Source organism: Ambystoma mexicanum, chromosome 7q (genome assembly GCF_040938575.1).
Source record: "Ambystoma mexicanum isolate Mex_15411 chromosome 7q, UKY_AmexF1_1, whole genome shotgun sequence".
Classification (NCBI taxonomy): Eukaryota; Metazoa; Chordata; class Amphibia; order Caudata; family Ambystomatidae; genus Ambystoma; species Ambystoma mexicanum.
Window position 1 is genome coordinate 679686559 of NC_090941.1, and position 22455 is coordinate 679709013.

The 22455-nt window shown below is 44.6% G+C and overlaps 1 protein-coding gene across 2 annotated transcripts in view; it reads right to left on the reverse strand.

The window, feature by feature from the left end:
* NUP58 (nucleoporin 58) overlaps window positions 1–22455 on the reverse strand; it is an 891091-nt gene that overhangs the window by 728890 nt on the left and 139746 nt on the right. For both annotated transcript variants that reach the window (XM_069640546.1, XM_069640545.1), the window contains exon 6: window positions 5294–5410. In XM_069640546.1, coding sequence (XP_069496647.1) covers window positions 5294–5410 — 117 coding nt within the window. The remainder of the gene's footprint in view (window positions 1–5293; window positions 5411–22455) is intronic.

Consider the following 22455-nt stretch of genomic DNA (forward strand, 5'->3'; position numbering starts at 1 on the left):
CATGCATGAAGGTTGAGTGTGTTGACCTCTGGATGGAGAACACGACTTTCCTCTTGCGAGAGAAGATCCTCTCTTTGTGGAAGACGTATTGGAGGGCAGATGGACATGTCCAGAAGGTCCGGGTACCACGTCGTCCTGGCCCAATCCGGGGCAATTAGGATCATGGTTTTCCTGAATGTTCTCAACCTCCTGATTACTTGAGGAATCACGGGGACTGGAGGAAACACGTACAGCAGGGGAAAATCCCAATCCACTACGAATGCATCTCCTAGAGCTCCTCTCGGAGGAAATTCCCTTGAGCAATACTGATCGCACTTCTGGTTTACCGAGGTTGCAAACAGATCCACTTGAGGGGCTTCCCAAAGGGCGAAGATCTCTAGAAGGACTTCCTGAGCTAACTCCCACTCGTGGGAGACTGTGCTCTGCCTGCTCAGAGCATCTGCCGCCGCATTCTGCTCTCCGGCTAGGTGAACTGCCGATAGAGAGATTCCTTCTAGTATTGCCCAGAACCAGAGCTGCATCACCTCTCTGCACAGAGGTAGAGATCCTACGCCTCCTCTTTTGTTAAGGTAGTACATGGCCACTGTGTTGTCCCTCATTATCAGGACATTCTTTCTCTGTACGCAGGGCAGGAAGGCCTTCAGAGCTCCAAAAGGTTGATGTGTACTCTGGACTCCGATGGAGACCAACATCCGCTGATTGTCAGATCGTTGGTGTGTGCTCCCCACCCCGTGAGTGAGGCGTCCGTCACTACTGTCATCTCCGGCCATGGTTGCCAAAAAGATTCTCCCTTGAGGATGTTGTCATTGCAAGCCCACCATGATAGATCCTGAGCAACTGCACTCAGGACTTGCAGAAGATCTGACATATTCCCTGAGAATTGGGACCACTGAGTTCTGAGGGCCCATTGGAGGGATCTCATTCTCAATCTGGCCTCTGGCACCAGAAAAATGCAGGATGCCATGAGGCCGAGCAACCTCAAGAAATCGAAGGCCGGTAGATGCTGGGGTTTTTGGAATTTTGTTACCATCTGCTGGATGTGGAGAGCTCTCACCTCGGGCAGCGAGGCTTTCCCCGAGGAAGTGTCCAAGACTGCTCCGATAAATTGGAGTTGTTGGTATGGTACCATGTGGGACGACTTGAATTTGAGGGAGAAGCCCAGGTTGTGGAGGAAGTGGCAGGTGATCGACAGGTGTTCCTGAGCTTGTTCTAGAGAACGTGCTCTGATTAGCCAGTCGTCCAGGTAGGGGTATATGTGAATCCCACCCCTCTCCTGAGACTCGCTGCCACTACCGCCATCAGTTTGGTGAAAACCCTCGGGGCGGAGGTCAGCCCGAATGGCAGAACTCTAAACTGATAGTGAGAACCGCCAACTGCAAACCTCAGGTATTTTCTGTGCTTGGGATGGATTGGTACATGAAAATAAGCATTCTGAAGGTCCAATGATACCAACCAGTCTTGGAGTTGGAGAGCCTGAAGAATCTGAGAAAGCGTTACCATCTTGAACTTGTCCTTCCTGGGGAATTTGTTTAATTTTCTCAAGTCCATGATGGGTCTCAATCCTCCGTCCTTTTTAGGGATGAGAAAATAGGGGGGCGGGGGGTGGGGAGTACCAGCCTTTGTTCCTCTCCACTACAGGGGTACCTGTTCTATTGCACCTTCTCTAGCAGGGTTATAATTTCCTGCCAAAGGAGCGGATCTGCAATTCCTGTAGAGCTGGCTCCGGGTGGATGATCTTGAGGTCTTTTTATGAAGGGTAGGCAGTAACCTTGAGCTACTGTCTCCAGTGCCCATGCATCTGAAGTAATGCCCCACCATTCTTTCAGATGCTGAGAGATTCTGCCTCCCACAGGTGTTTCGTATGATAAGACCTCAGAGAGATTTGGAGGTTGCTGCATGAGCGGCTGAGGGCATAGATGCCGTTCCTGAAGATGGCTTTGTAGTCTTTGCTCGTCCACCATGAGTGACATTTCTTCTGCCCCTTTGAAAAGCCTGTCCTTCCTCTACCAACAGAGGAGTAGTATTGAAAAGGACGACCCCTCCAGGAAGATGAGCCTGAATAGAGTTTCTGAGGCTGTCGCATGGAGGCACTAAGGGACTTTGCGGCCACTTTCGAGGTCTGTAGTTTCTCAAGGCTCTCATCAACCTTACTACCAAACAGCCTCGAGCCATCAAAGGGCATGTGGAGAAGCCTGGTCTGTACATCTGGTGCAAACCTCGACCTTCTCAACCACGCAAATGTGCGAAGCACTGTGCTTGATGCAATGGACCTGCTAATACCATCAGCAGTATCCAGTGCAGACTGGAGGCATTCCCCCATTGCCACCATACGGTCATTGACTAAATTCAGGAAGCCTTCCCTTTCCTTGCCTTCCGGAATATGCTCAGCCGCCGCCGAAATGCATTCCCACAGGGTATGTGTGAACCTGTCCAGGTGACATTGGTAGATGTCAAGGCCATGCTACCCGACGTAAAAACTTTACGAGCCCAGGCATCAACCTTTTTATCCTCCCTGTCCGGAGGTATGGTTGGGTATGCTGTCTGCCTGGATGTAGTAGCTGCCTGAATAACCAAGCTTTGAGAAGGGCGTCTACTCAGGTACTCTGGGTCAGAAGTGGAAGGTCTGTACTTTTTTGGGAGATTGCTGTCTACTGCAGCAATGCTATCAGGTTTTTCCCAGTTTTTCTCAAGTGTTCTTTGTAATGCCCTATGAAAGGGGAGAACTGGATCTTTCCGGGGTCCTCGGACTATCCATCATATCGTCTTGTTCAACCCATATACTCAATCACCCTATTCATCGAATTCCTATACCTGGAGTCTGCATGTTCTGCAAGATCAGGTGCAGTAAACTCCAATTCGGGTGATGTGTCCACGCCACTAGCAGAATGCAGAGTTTCAGAAAGATCTCTCATTTTTGTGTCAGGATTTATCAGTTCCTCTGGAACTTGTCTAGTTCCATATTTTACTCCAAAAGGAGTTACCTCCTCACCATCATCTGAACCAGATTCCTCAAAAATTGAAGTCATGGACATAAAGAAGTCCGATCTTGGTAAAGGTGTAAACCTTCTCTCTTCTTCCTCATCATTTGTCGAAGGAATCAGTGTTTTCTTCGAGAGAGTCGAAGGAACCTTCGACACACTCGACGAAGCCTTCGACAAAGGCGTTGAAGATAAACCAGGCTTCATCATCCGAGCAGTCGGCGCCGATGACAATTTTTGTTTCTTATGAGGGATCGGAGAGGCACTCTATCCTCGAGGATCTCTCGACGACTTGTCGACTCGAGATCTATGGGTACTACTAGGCTTAACCATTGTAGTTCTCGACTTCCCTGCGTCGTCCAAAGGAGCAACCGAGGTCTGCCTTTTCTGAGGTTTCTTAGAGTGGGTCAAGGCTGCATTCTCAAAGACCTGCAACATTCTTTTCCTAAAGCTCTCCCACTTTGAAGGGGAATCCGATCTAGTCGGACATTGAACCAATTCTGTCGACGAATCGGACGATGACGACAGAGATTCATGTCTCCTTTTGAGCTTTTTAGAGGAAGACGAAGATCGTCTTGACCTGCTACGGGATCGGGATCTCTTAGAGTGCTTTTTATGGCATTCCGATTCTTTAGAGTCAGACGATTTTTTATGTTTTTTAGATAAGGCTTTCGAAGAGTTCTTCGACGCCTCCCGCCCCACCGCTAACTTACTTTTCCTCTGACGGAGGGCCTTCTCCGTCATAGACGGACAGGGGCCACAGTCGACGGTCTGAGCCCAGACACCACAAACAGATACGGTGAGTATCGGTGATGGACATCTTCGATCCACAGTCATTACACTTCTTAAACCCAGTCTTGGGAGTCGAAGTCGTCGATGAAGACATTTTCTTGACAGAAAATCTCGAAGCGCGCCGTTCACGAGAATGAAGCAATCGGAAAAACTGAACTGAAGTCAACGGGCACGGCTCAAGCCATTTATACCATCGGTGATGTCGACACGGTACGGAGCCCGTCGAGGGACATTCGACACCACGATCTCGAGCACAGCGTCCTCTGCCGAAATGTTTTAATTATCACAAGATGAGGAATATGTGGGGGGACACAATCCATTCGAAATACATTTTTTATTCGGCTTCAAAAGGTGGATATAAGAGAACACTATGTAACACTATCACGTTTCGCCCACACCTGGGATTTGTCATTTTATAGTGTGACACAATATTTGCCTAGAAGTTGCTTGCTAAGTGTGTCATTGTATATTTTTGTCTCCTCTGTCTAAAAGGAATTATTGTGTTGCTCTGTGTGGACATTGTCACCCTAGACCACTCTTGCACTCCCTCCAAAGTCTAAACCTTACCGCTTTGCTACCTTCCTTGATTGGATTTGGCGAAACTTCAGTGTCTTTCCTGTTCACCATAATAGGTTGGCCTCTCAAAATAATTTGCCCCTAACCCCCACCACCAGGGCCGCCAATGTGGATTTTGGAAATCTATCTCAACACTTGTTCTTAGGTTACGGCAGGATTACAATTTTAAAACGGCCTGTGATAACCTATATAATCATATGTTACCCCTACTTTATTTCACAGTAAATTAAACTAGAACTGTAACTCCCAAATGTGGAGTGTCCTCCATTTGGCAAGTGGAGTGTATATGTACATCTACTGCTTTTCTTACCTTTCTTTGTTTTGACCTACTGCCTCAGCGTTGAATATTTTTATATTTACCTCCTGAGAGAGCAATCTAATGCTTGATACTCATTTATCGCAACTGTACTTTACACCAGAGCTTGGGTAGACTTTGCTAAACCTTTGCAGGTCCAGTAGAGTAGTCTTCTCAAAAACCTACACTAGTGACGGTTCTGAAATAGCCAACAATTGGTTTAGTTAATAAAGAGTGAAAGCCAGTCAGAAGGACCAATCCCTCTTAGGACACTGGAAACAATGGCATACTTCAGAATTCAAACTACCTAAAGACATTAGATCAATTGCTCATTGTTCTACAGGAGAAAGTAATTCTGGTTCTCTGCCACAACCAGACGTCATTGATGGAAACATTCTAGATGGGGTAGGGGGAACAATACAAATATCAGCTCTGCAGAACGCTTGTGCATGCCTGGACATGTCTCACAAACTATGGGGTGTGCTTAGGTCATGAACATCGCTGGTATATCGGATAGCTCCCATTGTCCAATTCTTCAGTCTGGTGAGATGTTTAAAAACATTGCATTCGAAATGGGACAGACTGAGGACTCAGCTAAAATAAATATTCATACCCATCAAAAGATCAAATGTGAAAAACAGCCTTTACTTACACTTTTTATCTGACGAGCTGCTGAAATCTATTCCACCAAGACCTTCATTAGTAGTTGTAGTTGCTGCAGGTGCAACTACGCACCCTAAACCCAGCCCCAAAGTATTTTGTCCAAGTCCTATAAAATAAAACAAATCCAGTGATTAAGCATTCACGTTTACATATTACCCCAAAAATGTTAAAAAAAAGCAGGTTACAAGACTAACAAGTATTAGATATTGCTAAGTATTTGTTTCTACGTATTTTCATTTTTTTTTTTTTTATTTTAATGATTTTTATTGTTAAAATATTGATTTTGATACAGATATCAACAGGTTACAGACTTTGAATAAAACAAGAACCACAGAGAAATGACATAGTAAGTGATTTTGATCCTTTGTAATAGTATTTCTATAAGGCTAAGTCATTTGTTAAATTCACTTGCGAATGTAATATGAACTATAATAGATATAAACCGCATTAATATAACATGTAGTTTAGAATTGATTATATCACAGGTCTGCAACGAGTGATTTATATGTAGTGAAAATAGAGATTTGGGGGGAGACGTACAGGGAGACAGACTAGAGACATATAAGGATAAGGAGGGAAGAGGATAGGGGGGGAATGGGTATATTGGATTATTTCATCAAAATAATATAATCATTTCAAACATTATCAAGTTCTAGCATTTTTGAATATGTATGTAAATGGTCATTAAACCATAGGAACACCTTATCCATGCTGCAGTACTTCATGTGGATCCTACAATTCATTCTGTGTGACTGAGGGTGTGCGTTTGCCTTTTTATGATTTGCAGTAGTGTATCAATGTGCTACTTGCTACTGTAACCCTACATCTAAAGCAGGAAAGTAATGCAAGAGTGGGTTAAAATATATATGTTACCATGTGAGCAAGGTTTAAAAAATATATATATTAAAAAAAAAATGAGTCATGTTCTAGGTCATAGTCACCAATGTTCAGGAGATTTATCTCTTATGCTTAATCCCCTCTCCTAGTGCGGACCCCCCCCCCAGCACTTTTTGCTACACTTCTGGCTCTTTTTCTTGTTCTCCTGAATGAGGGGAGCCCTTTTCCCCCCCTCATTCATTCTTACATGCTCCAACCATGGGAATTCTGTTCTTTATGTTTTACCTATTTTTATGGAGTCTTGCTTTGCTCTAGATCTCTTAAGGGCATCCGTGTTATACTTTTGCAGCACACGGCACGCTCTGTACAGTGTTGCTGGGAACCCTTTGGGTTCTCCTTTTTATATATATATATATTTTTTTTTTAAGAACTACTGTTCTTAAGAAAACAGAGGTACTTGGTATCCTTCGTAAAACTTCGACATGAGATTAGCACACCCCACTTTATGTGGAATGCTCACACCCCACCTTATGTGGAGTGCTAAGGGGAAACCTAGTAACCCCATTCTCTCTGCTCCTGTGACTTTTTGGTCAAATTGACAAGCCTATAGTTAAAGCTGGTGGCAGTGGACGTGTTCTGCCAACTTTTGTGCATTTTTCTCCTGCAGGCTGTATTCCCAGCTGCAGGTATGCACAAAAGGGTCATCTATCTTCCAACATGATGGCTTCTTTCATTTATCGCCATTTGTGTGCGGTTGTCCTTTGTTAGCCCTTCTACCATTCTGTGAGGGAGAGGTCGGAATGTGCGTTTTGCCTTTGGTGGGAACCCTTTGTTTAGTGTGAAAAACCCAAGTGCTCTTCACCCATCCCCTCTTCGGGGGTGGCTAGGAGGAGTTACTGCTGTAGGGTCTGGCCCAGAGAGGGAGGAGTCCAAAGGTGAAACATTGTGTCCCCCTCTCCTTAAAAAGAACACATATCACCCAATGTTTTGCAGCACCAAGATTGTTTGCCTTCTCCCAACAGCATTTTTTCTAATTTTCCTACCACCACTACAACTCCCATAATTCCTCCCCACTGTTTGTTCCCAAAACCACTGGGACGCAGAAGAGGCAAAGTGGAACTATGAAGATTACCCATAGGAACCAGTGTACCATCGTGTAGCGTACACCAGGTCAAGCAGAGTCAGGCAGGGCTGGACAACCACTCACACCTGGCTACTGTTAATTCTCCCAGCCAGTATAAATGGTGGAGCACACCGAGCAACATGGGGAAGCTGAGGAAGCACAGAAGGAAGAAACAGCATCTGGAGGAACCCTGGAAGGCCTGGAGGAAGGACTGGCAAAATATGGAGCCTGCGAGTAGAGGGAAGGCTGCAGTATGGGCAGGGATCTCTGTCTCCAGAGAGCCAAACCAGGGGCCGCTGGAGTTCCCTGGCAATGCCCAGGCCAGAGCTACTCCCCTGGGTCAGAAACTAAAGCCCAGGCCTTTGAAGGGCAGGTGGTGAGACCCTGACCTCAGGAAACATTTAAAAACCTGCAGCTCCTAAAACCACCAAAATACTGATTTTGGGGAGCTGGCAAAGGGGGTGCAAAATACGAACATTGCATATGGGACTTGAAGTCAAGAGACATTTTTCTGGGGTGAACTTTTTGTGCAAAGCGAGAGGGTATGAGCCCAGCTGAGGGAGACTCGTGTGAGAAGTAAAAAGGAGGGTTTGGGCCCGGCTGAGGGAGACCCATTGGAGGTTAAGTGAACGAACTGTGATATTAAAGAAGGAAAGTAAGAAATGACACGGACTTGGGTGAAGGCTAGAGAGAAGAGACAAAACTCTTGTGTTTTAAAGATACTAGCCACCCTCCCGGTTGAACGGCAGAGTTAGGGAGGTGCAGCACCAGTTATGGCATCAGCCTTGACTTCAGGATCAAAGCCGCAAAAGATGAAAATTAAAATGAATTAACACAGCCGATGAGTTGATGAAAGCAATGAAAGCCCGGTCTGTGTTAAATGAAACTTGATGGCAACAGTATCCGACGAATGAAGGTTGTGCGTGCGTCAATAAAACGTGACAGAAAGCAAAGTATTGTAAAGAACTGTAAATTAAAGATACAAAGTAACACACTGGTCCGGCAAAAGAAGATTGCCCAATTTAAAGTCTCTGAAATGTCTGATGCCGTAGAAGCGGCGGGAAGAGAAAGAAACAGATGCAAGATTGGAACTGCTACGTTTGATCCCAGCAGAGGGTAACCTGTATGTGAGAGATATCTTTCAACTTTGAAGTAAGTACTGTGCTCGAAATAACGTTTATCTAGAGGCCTTGGTGTAGGTGAGAAAAAGTGACATTTGAGGAAAGAAGGTCGAAGTGGTCATGCCGAGTTAAGAGCAAAAGCCTTGCAGTTTCAAAAGTTTGACAGCGGAAGGGAAGTGAAAGGAAGCTTGAGCCCGACTGACGGAAGCCTATGAAGGTGTGATTGAAACTTGGGGAAGGGAACCCCAAATTGCGATTGAAATGTTTGAGCTCGGCAGAGAGAAACCTGGACTGCATTGTGGTAACCACAAGGAAACAAACTTTTGTTGAACTGTATAAGCTAAAAGGTGACCTCAGCTGGAGTGAGAGAAAGCCGAGAGGTCCAGCGGATAAACTAGTGGGCTTTGGCCCATGAAACAAACTGCATCCTTGTGTCCGAAGCCAGCGCGTGTGGCAAGGTCCAAGTGTGCCACCTTATCCCGTGCTACAATACGTGGGGAAGGGAGTTTTCTTTTGAACACATTTTCCTTTTTTGCATTACACATTCCCTTTTCACATTTATTGTATTAGAAAGAGGGCAGGCATGACTAAGGACTGACTAGGACTGCATTTTCTTTTTGTTTGATGGTCGAGAATACTCGCATCTTAGCTATAGGGCAAGATAGGAGTTTTCCAACCCCTTTTAAACAAGCAATAAAGGTTTTGAAACTTGCAGCTCTTGCATCAGTGTACTTGTGATATCATGCCTCCCTCACAGAAGCCTGCCTAGGCTCCAGTGTGTATGAGGACAGCAAGTATGGGAGGAGCCTGAATGGAACCAGTTCGCACAGGGGGCTGGCTGTCCCAATTGGATCGCCACCCACCCCTTTCTGTAAGTTTACAGGAGAGTTTGCAGAGGAGTGAATGGGAAATTTGAATAAAAGATGAGGTTCCTGAGGCAGAAGTCAAGTCGACCACTCGAACAGGCGATCTGAAGCTTAAGATGATCAGAGACACCGGCAGAACATTCCAGTAATCTTGATGCAATCACTGCTGCCCTGACCCTGCTTTCTGATCGTCCGAGGAGCTCTGAAGAGGACGACCACTCCTCTTTGGCTGGTGGGACCAACCAGCCCCAAGACGAACTGCAGATCAAGCCATCCCGCAATGTGCTGTGACCTTCCAGGGCTGTAAATCACGAGTACAAGGGGACCTCCGACCCAATTGCAGTGCAGCATCTTTGCATCAACAAATCCTCCCAGAACTTTGGTGAGCTCCAGTTGGACCTCCAGAGGCACAATCCCACTCATCCAAGTCCCCTCATCAGAGTGCAGAATTGAGACGGATCGACCGGGCAGTAACTGCTCCCTGTTAGACTGATAAAAAGACTCCAAGCCCGTAGATCGCTGTGGGAGATCAAAGAAATCCTTGCTGAGGATCCTTTCTCGCGACTGCTGCTGTGACATCCCATTCAGAGTCCTTCCTTTCGTCAACAGATTGAGGAATCAGGAGACCGGGTCCGTCGCCGTTGCCCAGGAAAGAATCCGGCTGCATTTTCTTCAACGACCCTAAAGTACTGTGAGGCTCAAGGTAGAATTTACCTCAAGACAAATTGTTGCTCTCGTATGACTGGAGCATGATAACAGGTGTTTGGGTGTCCACCCTTGCCCAGGCTTAACAGCTTGTGCTCTTTTAGGGAGTCCTTTGCAGGTCCCGATTTGTTGTGTTATCCTACTAGAGCATTTTATTTAAAAGTAACTAAACTGCCTTTCCTGCTACTGTAGAAGACTTTTGCTCCCATCCTACACTGCCTTTGATGAACTCTGGGCTAGTTAGGGATTGTACTGCTAAAGCATTCAAAGCGTTGAAAAGTGTTGCTAAGAAGTAAATCACTGCTGCAAGTACTGAATACAAATGTCCCTTCCTACAGACTTTGAGTGACATTGTAAATGATTGAAACTGTCAATTTAACAAATGCGGGTGCGCGCCACTACTATTTAAACAGTGTAACTGTCATTACTGTCATTTTCTGTAACAATTGTGGGCACAAGCAACTACTATTGAAACAGTCATTTATGAAAAGTACTGTTAGTTCCTATGTGTATTGATTAGTCTAAATTAGTATTTACTTTCCTTGTGTTTATAAAATACATTTTTATTTTATTATAACTTCCAGTGTTTAAGAGTTTCATTGGGCTAATGTATTGACTGGGTTCATTGTACTTACTACAGCTCTCATCCTCCTCAAAAGATAAGCCTGCTGCTCTGCCATTCTACCAATCTTTTGGGTAGTACAGACTTAAACTACAAGTTAGGGACATGTATACCAAGGGATAGTTTTATAGAGTCTTACCTACTAGTGGGCTTCAGGAAACTCCCCCAACAACCACTCTGCCAATCTGTGGGGCTAGTCCTATTTTTGTATGTAGAGCAACCAAACTCATTTAGCGCATGACCATGCTCTGCAAATGCTCCACCCACTGGCGTACTTACAATTAGGCTGACTAGGCCTTACCCTAGAGCAGCAAATTGCCAGTGGAGCTGCATGTTTATGTACCATTACTATACTAGTTGTCATCTTTTAAATGAAAGCTAATTTTATTATTTGGGGAGTCCTATCTACAAGAACATGTGATGCTTGCACTGATAACCTTTCTGCTCACAGCAGAGCACAAGCAGCAGGTCACCGTGAGGGCCTCTACACACAGGCCTAATTGTGCAGAAGGGAACCCACGGATATGCAAAGGGCAGCAGGCCCAAATTAATGTGAGTTAATGATTTGAATTCATAGATTCTCATCCAAAATATTTAATTTCCCAACATAAATATGTTTCATCTTTATAAAAGCCTTATTCTTAGGTTCACTTTTGAAAAAAAAAGGAAATTAGCACAAAACCAAGTGTTCATTAGCTGTTCAGTCATTCAACACTATCACAGACATATTTGTCAGCTATTAAGAGTGGTTTCTTATTTTACCCAAATGCTCTTGGTTATGCCAAACAGTCAGAACACACTGGTTTTATTTCTGCCCCGATCCATGCTCACTTTTTTTTTTTTTTATCATTGTGCACATACACTGCTCCTTACTTTTCACATAATAATGTTCATGTTCAAACGCACGACATAACATGCATTTTGTAAACCATTCCAAAAATCAGGCATTTTCCCTCCAAAAAAGTAAAGGTTACAAATGATGCACCATTCAATAATATTAAATGAATGCTTACACTTAAGTCAAGCGTGGAGTTACCACAGGTGGGGTATAAAAACGTGTTTAGAAACGAGCACTATTTTCCTTCGCTGGCCCACATTTTGGAAGTCTGTCGCCACCCGAAAGGAGAAAGCATGAAATAGATGGTGTTGAAGTTAAGATGGGGAAGGGAAAATCTAAGCGCTTCAAGAAACCTTTGAAATGATATCCAATGCTAATCCAACAGTAGTAACATCTCATTAGCATCAGGAGAGAAAGGTTTGTTCTTTTTAATCATTTTCTTTTAACTGTGCCAGTATCACCTGCATATATTTTATATGTACACTTTACATTTGACAAGATCACACATTAACATTTTTAGTTATGTTGTATGAACCATTCATATTACAGACCGGTCGAGGAGCTGTGTATTTGTGGTGGCAGCAGGTGACTCACGAGAAAGCAGGTTTTAGCATTGACACTAAAAAGCTACATTCCAACCTTCCCATACTTGTGCTCAGTTGGAAGAAAACTCATGTTCCTATCTCTTCCTCTAAAAGAGGATTATCTGACCTAACAAAAAGTATGTAATTGCGCTCTAAAGGTTGTTCTGGTATAGTCAACTGTAGAACACCCTGTCGTCCCCGAATCCTGGGCATCAGAGATTTGGAAACACTTTCAGGTGTCATAACAGATAACATGCTTGAATTGTCAGAGAAATTACTTTCGAAGTCTGGTGAAAGGGCGGAGTCTAGTGAAGGTAGAGTCTGGCAAATGGATGGGGGAAAGTTATGTGGGCGCATGCACTTAGTTGTGCCTAAGGCAGCAGAAAGCCTAAATACTGTCTCCACCCTTCCGTCTTTTTCCATTTAAGGGGGCAGGAATTTGCAGAAAGGCAGGATTTTGGTGAGAGGGTTTCTGCAGTATGGCGGAATCCATGGACTGTCAGTACATTAGTGATCACAGTGATTAACTGGCACATAATGCTAAGATAAGTCGCCTTTCCTGCATACTTTTGGGACATTTCCAAAGCATTATTCTTACATAAATCTATAATTAACCAAAAAGGTTCAGAGACTTGCCTGCCCAAACTGTGCATCACTCCAATAAACATTCAAAGAGTAGTGTTTGCAGTAGCAGGATGTGAACAAATAGGTAGATGCCCTGCAGATTACATCAATCAGCAACAGCCTCTGAAATTATACAGATGCAACTGTTACTTATTGTGTACCTTAATTAGATTATTGAAAACTTAAAGCACCAGACCAACCAGTGAGTGAAAAGATGCTTTGGAAGATCAAGAACGTGTGTGGTCCTTTTCCCACGTTCTTGCATCCCATCTTTGCGGGTCCCCAATCTTTTGTTAGCTTCAAAGGATTTTCCACTTGTTTTATAGAACCAGCAGTGCTTCTACTCAAATCCCCATGTCCCGGTGTCCCTCCTTTCTGATGTGATACATCTTCCTGATCTGTGTGAACTCCAGAACATTTTGCTGAACTGGCAGATTATTTTTCCCTATACCTCAGTGAGTGGGAATCTTTTTCCACACTCACAGAGTCTTTTACTCTTTGTGTGTGTAATGTTTAATACTCTCCATAGTGTCTTTTAAAAGTTATTCTCTTTCACAACTTTTCAGCAATAAGTGCCAAAAAAAGGGCAAAATTCGGAAGAGTAAGCAAAAATACTAGTGTAAAAAGGAATAGCACAGCACTTGCTGAGACGGTAAAAGAGAATGTTATATGTGTAGCCATGGGTGATAGATTTGAATTAAGTGTGGCCTCTGTTAGGCAACGTTTGTATGCAGTACCCTTTGGGAACACTACAAACAACTATGACTACAGGTATAGGCAACCCAACCTTTGGTATAAGCTTGTACTACACAGTTTTGGTAGCGTGTTGAGCAGCCAGGCTTATCTCAAGAGGGGAAATGAGAGCTGTAGTTGAGTTACACAAAGATCCACAGTTACAGGTATTAAAATAAACTCTTACACTCAAGGTTTCTTGCATAATTAATTTAAGTCAATTATAAAGCCTTCTTCAGTAGGGAGCAATTAAACAGTAACACACAAATACACTTCAATACTGTACACTCTGAGTTTCTGAATCAGCCAAGACCCTTTTGGGATGGCCCACAGACAACCTACACCCACAGGTGACTTCAGTAACAAGGGTGCTAGGGACATCAATATCTTACTGTTGGCATTCAGAATATTCATAAAATGCAAATAAAAGGCAAACGTTATTAGAACACAAGAAATTTACAAAATGTTCATAAGCAGGGCAAATACTTTGAGACAGCACTTAGAAGAGTCATTCAATTCAATAGGCTAAGCCAAAGTCAATAGGCCAAAGTATTTGTATAGGATGCAGCACTTCAGGCAAGTAAATGGAAAAATCTTTGCACAAGTTCTTAGGCGTCTTTGATAAAAAGAAGAACCAAATGTAGGACCACAAGCCGATTAGACTTGAGTTGTGGAAGTTACAAGCACTTCCACAGTAAGAGTTAAGTTCTCTTAAGCTAGTTTTACAGTACCTTAGTAAAGAAGAAAAAGATGCAGCTGAAGACTTCTGTTCCTGTGCAGCTCTGCAGGTCTCACTGTTCCTGGGCCTCAGTCGTGGGGACAAGAGGGAGGACGTCGGTGCTGGCACCGTCAAAGCTGGCAAACCGGGCAACTTTACTTTCAGTGGCTGTTTCGCATTTCAGCTACTTGCGGTACAGCAAATGGCAAAACACGCAGTTCCTGGCTGTCAAGGTGGACTTTCTTCACATCTGAGGTCCTGCACTCAACTGAGGGGGGGGGTGTCAGGCTTAGTCCTGCTTCGTGGGAGTCCGGAGGATCTTCCAAAAGCTTTATGCCAGCTTACAAGCAACGCACGCAATCTGGTGTCCTTATCCCTGGCTCTATGGTTTCCTGCAGCAACTCTGAGGAAATTCAACCAGCTCCGAGATGGGTGTCCAAGTGGCTTTCTTGGGAGTTGATTGGTCCCACCAACTCAAAGGGAGAAGTCGTCCTTGCGAACTTGGCGATTCGGAACTGCAGCAAGGCTTCACCGGGAAAACCCACGGTCCAGGAGTTGCAGCAGCCTTCAAGTTCTTTGGTTCCTTCGTCCAGTAGTCGACTCTGCCTTCCAAGCCAAGAGACTCGCCTTTTATTCAGTTCTCTCCCATTCATTCCAGCCTAGCTGCCACTCACACCCAGCAGGGCGGGTGTCCTTGCCGGACAGTCAGCCAGCCAATCGTCACAGAGTGCATTTGGGTCTCCTAGGAGACCAAGCACAGGGAGTTTCGGGCACCTCCCTCACTTCCTGCCTACCCCATAAACTCTGGAGCCAGAGGCCGGTTTCACTCCTGAAGCACGGCTAAAGCGAATGAAACAAGAGGCCAAACCTGGTCTAGCGCGCAGAGAAAAACTCTAGAAAGACCGTTCCACAAACACATGGCGTAAAACAAAGACCGGGGACCATTTTAACAACAACGGCTAGATGCCATTTTGCAAAAGATGGCTCCTGCGGTTAATGTTACTGGGTCCGCAAAACAAAACCACTGCCACCAGCCAGTCAACTGAGGAAAGGGTTACAAAAAAGATGTTAAATGAGCATTTAGACACAGGGGATACTAATTAACCCCTCCAGCACTCTATTGTAAAATGGGGTGTGCTGGGTCTAGCAAGTATAATGCTAAGCAGAGTCAATTTCACTCTACTGCTCTGGGAAACAGTTTATCCCAGATAAGGTATTTAAACATTGGGAAATCTAAAAGAATTCCTTGTACCACTGCACTGAAGGTGCTGTGTGACACAGTTGTAAAAGATTAAAAGATGATGCCTACAGAGTTTGTCAGACTCCATAACCAAAAGAAGCACAGACAGAAAAAGAATTTTAAAAGTCCAAAGTTCAGCAAAAGAGCTGGAGGTCTAAGGTGGGAGGAATTAAAACAATTTTGAGAATTCTCCCTAACAGCCTCCAAGGAAAAAAATGAAGTAAGAAAAATCACAAATAAAGATGGTATAGATAGGGATGGAAGAAAGGTTAAAAAGGCAAGCAGAGGGCAATTTACATCAATGTAGACCCACTCATTTCACCCATTGTGGAAAATGTGGAAGAGGAGAAATGTAAGGGGAGAATTGAGAGATACCTGAACCTCCTTGTCGAACAAGGTGGTAGGATCTCTTATTACTAGGCAAAAGGATATCTGTTTGGGTGAAATGGAGGGATTGGCTATAACTAACTATAGGGACTATATAGGAAAACCCACAGGTGCATTTGAAGATAATGTAGGCATGGTAGCACGTGCATCAAGATAATAGAGGAATACCTCAGAGGATAGCCCTTACCTTAATCAAACATGGCTCCTATAACGCCTACATGGGTCCCTCAACTTCAGGGTATAATAAACGACAGATATTGAAAAGGTGACACTCCCCGAATATGGAAGTTGGGATAATTGGGCAACTGTCCAATTTGTGACACCTGTCATAGTGGAACTCATTAGTGAACATGCTGAGGGATAAGGGCTACAAAATAGTAATTTGTAACAAAATTATTAATAGTGAGCCCAAAAAGGGTAAAGCAAGTAATCATAGCTGGAACACAGATCAAATCTCAAACTAAAAAGGAGAATGGATACGTGGATCACAAATAGGGATTATTTTGAAGAGCTTTGAGAAATGGAAACGAGCCATGAGCCGATTATCATCTCTTGGAATACCAGAGGGTTCCGCTCTTTCCGACAAAAAGATGGAAAAAGCTATATGGAGAACTGTGATGCGTTTGCCTTTCAGGAGACATGGGTAAGTGGTACCATTCCGATTGATGCCTTTAATATTTTGGTTAAGCCAGCACTTAGTAGTGGTATTGGACGACCGATATGGGGGGAGCCAACAAGCAACTTGGACAAATGGAAAAGTGGGTTAAATAGATTACATGTTTATTAGCAGTGGTATACGCAAACAAGTGGATAATTTCAAACATGTCCTCAACCCCTTAAGCAGTCATACTACGCTTAAATGCAAACTTTGCAAAACTTATTAAAAGAAATTACACCAGACGGGAGATACTATGAATATCCACAGCATAGCAGGAGGAAATGGAATACTATGGACTGAAAAAGAACTGGATAAATTTGATCATGTGTTTAATATATTATCCATAGATGAAGAGGAGATTGCTTCAAATGGCCTCGAGGTGGTGAGTGATCTGCTTGGAATGATCCAAAAAACTAGAAGTAGAATGATTGTCACTCAACATACTGGAAAGAAACATAACACGTATGATAGCATGATAAACGTATGATAGCATGATAAATAAGGCGGAAACATATAGCCATAAACATGATATTAACAATGCTAATTGGAGAAAAGTCTTCATACTATGCAAAACCAATAACACAAAAGTGTTGGTATTTGTAGAGACATCGAATAGAGGATGATAACAAAGATGTAAATGTAATGACAGTGGAGGAATGGTTAAAATATGTATGCCATCTATATTATAGGAAGCATAAGACCTGCGGGATAAATGTAAAGTTTTGGGATAGTAGTAAAGCAATATGTCCTTTTGATCTGGCTGATATCCTTATGATAATTAAGAAAATGAAATCATCAACAGCCCCAGGGCTAGCAAATGCTCTTATTAAACAAAACCCGAATAAATGGACTTATGCGCTTCAACCAGTTGTTTACTATATCTGGCGAAGTGGTACTATTCCAGAAAGCTGGCCGAAGGGAATACTAGTAACCTTTTTAAAAAATAAGGAAAAGAATCAGTCCTAGTAACTATCGACTGCTAGCCATGGCTGACAAGTTGTACGATTTTCTGTACCCTTTTGTTGGAAATCAATAGATGATCAGGGAGAAATGCCTATTATGCCCACAGCAAACTGGTTTTAGACAAGGTCACAGTACCCTAGATAACATGGTAACATTGAACCATGTTATCACAGATACAATTAGTACGAAGGATACCAACTTGTACATGTGCTTTATAGATTACTCAAGAGCCTTTGACTGTAGATAGGGATACACTCTGGAGTAAATTGGCGAATTGGGAAGTTTGCCCTAGAGTTCTATACTTTCTAAAAGCCATGTACTCTGAAACAAGTTACTATTTGCCTGGATAAGGGAGCGATTACTTCCCCTGCTGTCAATACAAACATGGGTTTGAAACAAGGATGCCTCACATCTCGCGTCCTATATAACCTCTATGTAGCTGAGATGAGGGGAAACCGTACAAAACCACCCCCCTAAAGTTGGGGATGTTGCCATTAGTTGGATGACGTATGCAGACGATAAGGTCACCCTGGATAAAACAGTGGTAGGTTTGCAGGGAATGCTATGTATTTATATGCGAAAGATAACTTCTGTATCAATGCAAACAAAACCAAGATCATGGTGTTTGGAGGGGCATAGACTCAAGAAAAAGTATGGCTTTAAGTGGAAGATTGATACAGTGCTGTTAGAAGTAGTTGATGTTTATCCCTATTGGGAATCCCCATCATGAATAATACTCTGAAAACCTTTTATAACAATGTAATTGAAGCAAAGGTAACAAAGAAGAACAAGTTACTTACCAACTGGTAACTTTCTTTCGACTGGATGTTCCTCCAACGTATTCCACATCTTTGACATGTAATGTCCACAGCTGTGTACTTCGGAAACTTTTTCGGCAGAAGGTGTCCTGCGTCAAAGGCATCGGGTCATGTCCCTCGAAGGCCTCCGTCGAGGGCAACGTCACCGGATGTTATAAATAGGACGCACGGTGCCCGTAGCCTCAGTTTATGTTTTTTCCTCCATAACGTGTGACATGAACATATCCAATGACTGCACATAGCCTTGCGGAAACGTAAGCTGCAATCGCATAGGAAATTCTCCAGAGGGGCAGGCTGGAGGGCGATGTGGAATACGTTGGAGAAACATCCAATCGAAAGAACGTTACCAGTTGCTAAGTAACTTGTTCTTCGAATGGATTGTGTCCTCCAACGTATTCCACATCTTTGACAGACTCCCAAATCAGTACCAGAAAATTGAGGGAAAATTATTTAGAGCACCCAATCATATGGCGGAATAAAGGATCACCTTACCAAAGGCCATATCGTGACCATGCAGCATATCCAGGGAGTAATGTTTAACAAAGGTGTGGGTATAAGCCCATGTGGCTGCATCACAAATATTCGTAATAGGAACTCCCCGTTGTAGGGCTGTGGAAATAGCCACGCCCCTAGTGGAATGCGCTTGCAACCCTTCAGGAGGGTGCTTACCCACCAATCGGTAACATTCAGTAATGGTGAGGATAATCCACCTGGACAAGGTCTGTTTAGAAACAGCCTGGCCCAATCGGTGTCCAGCATATCCCACAAAGAGTTGATATTCCATTCTGACCCTGGATAACCTAGGAATATAAAAGCTCAGAGCTCTCCTAGGGTCCAAACTATGGAGCCGCTCCACTTCCTTACCAGGATGAGGAGGACAGAAAGATGGAAATTCAGACCCTACCTTAGGTAGAAAATAAATACGTACCCTCAGTACAACCCTATACTTGTGGAACACAGTAAAGGGTGGCTTAGATGAAAGTGCCTGCAATTCACTCACTTTGCGAGCGGAAGTAACCGCAACCAAGAACACCATCTTGAAAGACAATCTCTAAAGACAGGAGTGCAAAGGTTCAAACGGAGCACCCATCAGGAATTTCAAAACCAAATTCAGATCCCAAACCGGCACCTGGAAAGGGGACGCCGGGAACACAGTGAGCCCTTTAAGAAATTGGGAAATCAAAAGGAATCAAATTAAAATAATTCTTCAGACGAGCGCTTGAAGATAGTCGGCGCCGCCAGGTAACCCTTAATGGTACTCACTTGAAGGCCCCTGTGGGCCAAAGAAAGCAAGAAAGACAAAACCAGGCGAATGGAACACTGCAAAGGATCAACATTTTGTCCTCGGCACCAGTCGCAAAACTTATGGCAACGGTACAGGGATTTTGTTGCTGGCCTCCTGGCCGAAAGCAACACCTCCATCACGTCATATGCAAGGTCCCAATCCTTATACCTCATCCTTTCAGATACCAAGCGTGAAGGTTGAGAGTCCCGACCAATTCACTACGAATGAGTCTCCTAAAGCTCCTCTCAGAGGAAATTCCCTTGAGCCGAATCTCTCGCACTTCCGGTTGGCACTGGTGGCGAAGAGATCCACTTGTGGGGTTCCACAAAGGGTGAATATCTCCAGAAGGACTTCCTGAGCCAACTCCTACTCGTGCGAGATCCTGTTCTGCCTGCTCAGAGCTTCCGCCGCCGCTTTGTCCTCTCCGGCCAGATGAACTGCTGCGAGCGAAATTTCATGCTGGATTGGCCAGAACCAGAGCTGCATTGCCTCTGCACAACGGGAGTGACCCCCTACACCCCCCTTTTTTGTTGAGGTAATGCATGGCCACTGTGTTGTCTGTCCTAATCAGGACACTCTTCGCCCGCACAGACAGCAGAAAAGCCTTCTGGGCCAGCCTGATGGCTCTCAGCTCTAACAGATTGATGTGGAGTTTAGACTCCGATGGAGACAAACGACCACTGGCGGCCAAGTCTTCGGCATGAGCTCCCCATCCCGTGAGGGAAGCGTCCGTCACTACAGTCACCTCCTGCCACGGCTGCCAAAACTACTCCCCCTTAATCAGGTTCCCCTCGTTGGGCCACCACAGAAGATCCTCGGAGACCGAGATTGGAATCTGAACGGGATTCGACATCTTGCCTGAGAACTGTGACCACTGCATCTGTGGACCCATTGCAGGGATCTCATGCTCAGCCTGGCCTCTGGCACCAGATAAATGCCCTATGCCATGAGGCACATGAGGAGTGCACCAAACAAGATATTCCGAGACCCTAGCCATCAGTCTCCTGTAGGACGACTCAGCATGAGCCCCAGGCTCAGGCCTGTCAAACTCCACCTCCGGAGAAGTGCCTAAGCCACTGGCATCATGAAGAGATTGCCTTAACTCTTCCAATTGACAATCCCCAGAAAACACAGGAGCCACATCAGGCTCAACAGGGTCAAAATCTAAATCTGACTGCTCCTCCTCCTCCTCATAGAAGTCATCCAGAGGGAGGTAAAAGTCCTGTCTCAGGACAACCGAGGGTCTGGAGTCCTTATCAGGCCTTACAGACTTGGAAGTAGCATTCCTTGGAGGATCCACAGTACCAGAGATCTCGGACAGCAAATCCTGGCCAAAAGGCCCCAAAGGCATCGAGAGTGCTGACGGCTTTGGGGTCGACAACGGCGCTGAGGGCTGGTACGAAGGCAAAGCTTCAATGTCCGTATCCGACAGACAGCGCCGACGGAGTCGCAACTGACCTCAAGCCCTTAGCAGGTTTCTGCTTTCTCGCTGGGGACGAGGACCAAGACCTGGAAGAACGTCTCTTGCGACCATCCCGAGCCTTGTCCGAAGGGGACCTCAAAGGTTCCCGATTAGGAGCAACCCGAGCCCCAAGGCGGATGAGCCACGGATCAAGACTGTTCCTTGCTGGCTTCATCATCAGAAGGCACAGACGGCACTGTGCCCTGGGATTGGAAAAGTGCCAGCATCTGCTCCATGAAGGCAGCCCATTCCTCCGGAGTCGAGGACTTTGTTGGACAAGCCACTTTCTTTGCAGCTCCATCCTCAGACGACGACAGGGAAGGCGACCGGTGACACTGCTTCCTAGAATGCAGAGACAAGGACGACGAATGGCGGGAACCACTCCAGAACCAAGACGACCAGGACTCCTACCGACGCGGAGAGTCGCCCGTTCGAATAGTCGGTGTACATCCCCTTTGACTTAGGTTTATGGGATTTACTGGGTTTAGAACCCCTACCTACCTGAAGCTTCCCCTTGCGCTCCTGCAAGGCCTCAGCAGTCAGCGACTGGCATTTGGAACAGTCGTCAGTGTTGTGACTCTCGCTCAAGCACCACAAACAAATGCGATGCAGGTCGGTAATCGACATCTTAGACTTGCAGTCCCGGCAAGTCTTGAAGCCACACTGCGAAGTCGGAGGGGTCGAAGAAGACTTTCAAGAGGAATACACAAGGCGCACCAAGTCTGTGAAGCAAACATGTTTGCGGAAAAAAAATGAACTGAGGCTATGGGTGCCGTGCGTCCTATTTATAACATCCGGTGACGTCGCCCTCGACGGAGGCCTTCGAGGGACATCGACCAGACGCCATGGACACAGGACTCCCTCTGCCGAAAAAGTTTCCGATGTACACGCTGTGGCTATTACATGTCAAAGATATGGAAAACGTCACAAAGATGTGGAATACGTTGGACACAATCCGTTCGAAAATGAATGTTATGAGGAGATACATGGCTAAAAAGAGGGGGGGCACTCATTGGAAGGTTCCTTGAAATATATAAGAGTAGCATTGTGCCAGGAGCATTATATGCACTTGAGACTTCTGGAGGTCAGATATATTACTGGCCTGGATAAAATAGAGGGTAAACTCTGGAGACCAGTATTGAGACTGCCATGGTCTGTTCCAAGAAGTCATTAGATGCGAATTGGGCCTTACCTCTTTAATGACATTGTGGAAGATATGTTGTTGCAAATTGTACATTAAAATCAGGATATTAGAAAGCAAGGATAACAGCCTGATGAGTACGATTGGCAGGAATATGTATATGATGAAAGAACCTAATAGCTTAATGAAAAGTTTACAGTTCACTGTTAATTCCTTCCTAAATGATATTGGCTTGTGCATACTGAGGGAGGTATCCAAAATTAAATCTATGAATAAATGTTTAAAAACAAAGGCTGTGGAATGGGATGCAGCCAAAAACCCAGCTAGACTGTCAAGAAACTTTGTTTTATATAGCTTGCAGGGGGTTACAAATATCTACACCCCGAAAATATTTACTAAAAAACAAAGAATTTTCAAGATGTATTGC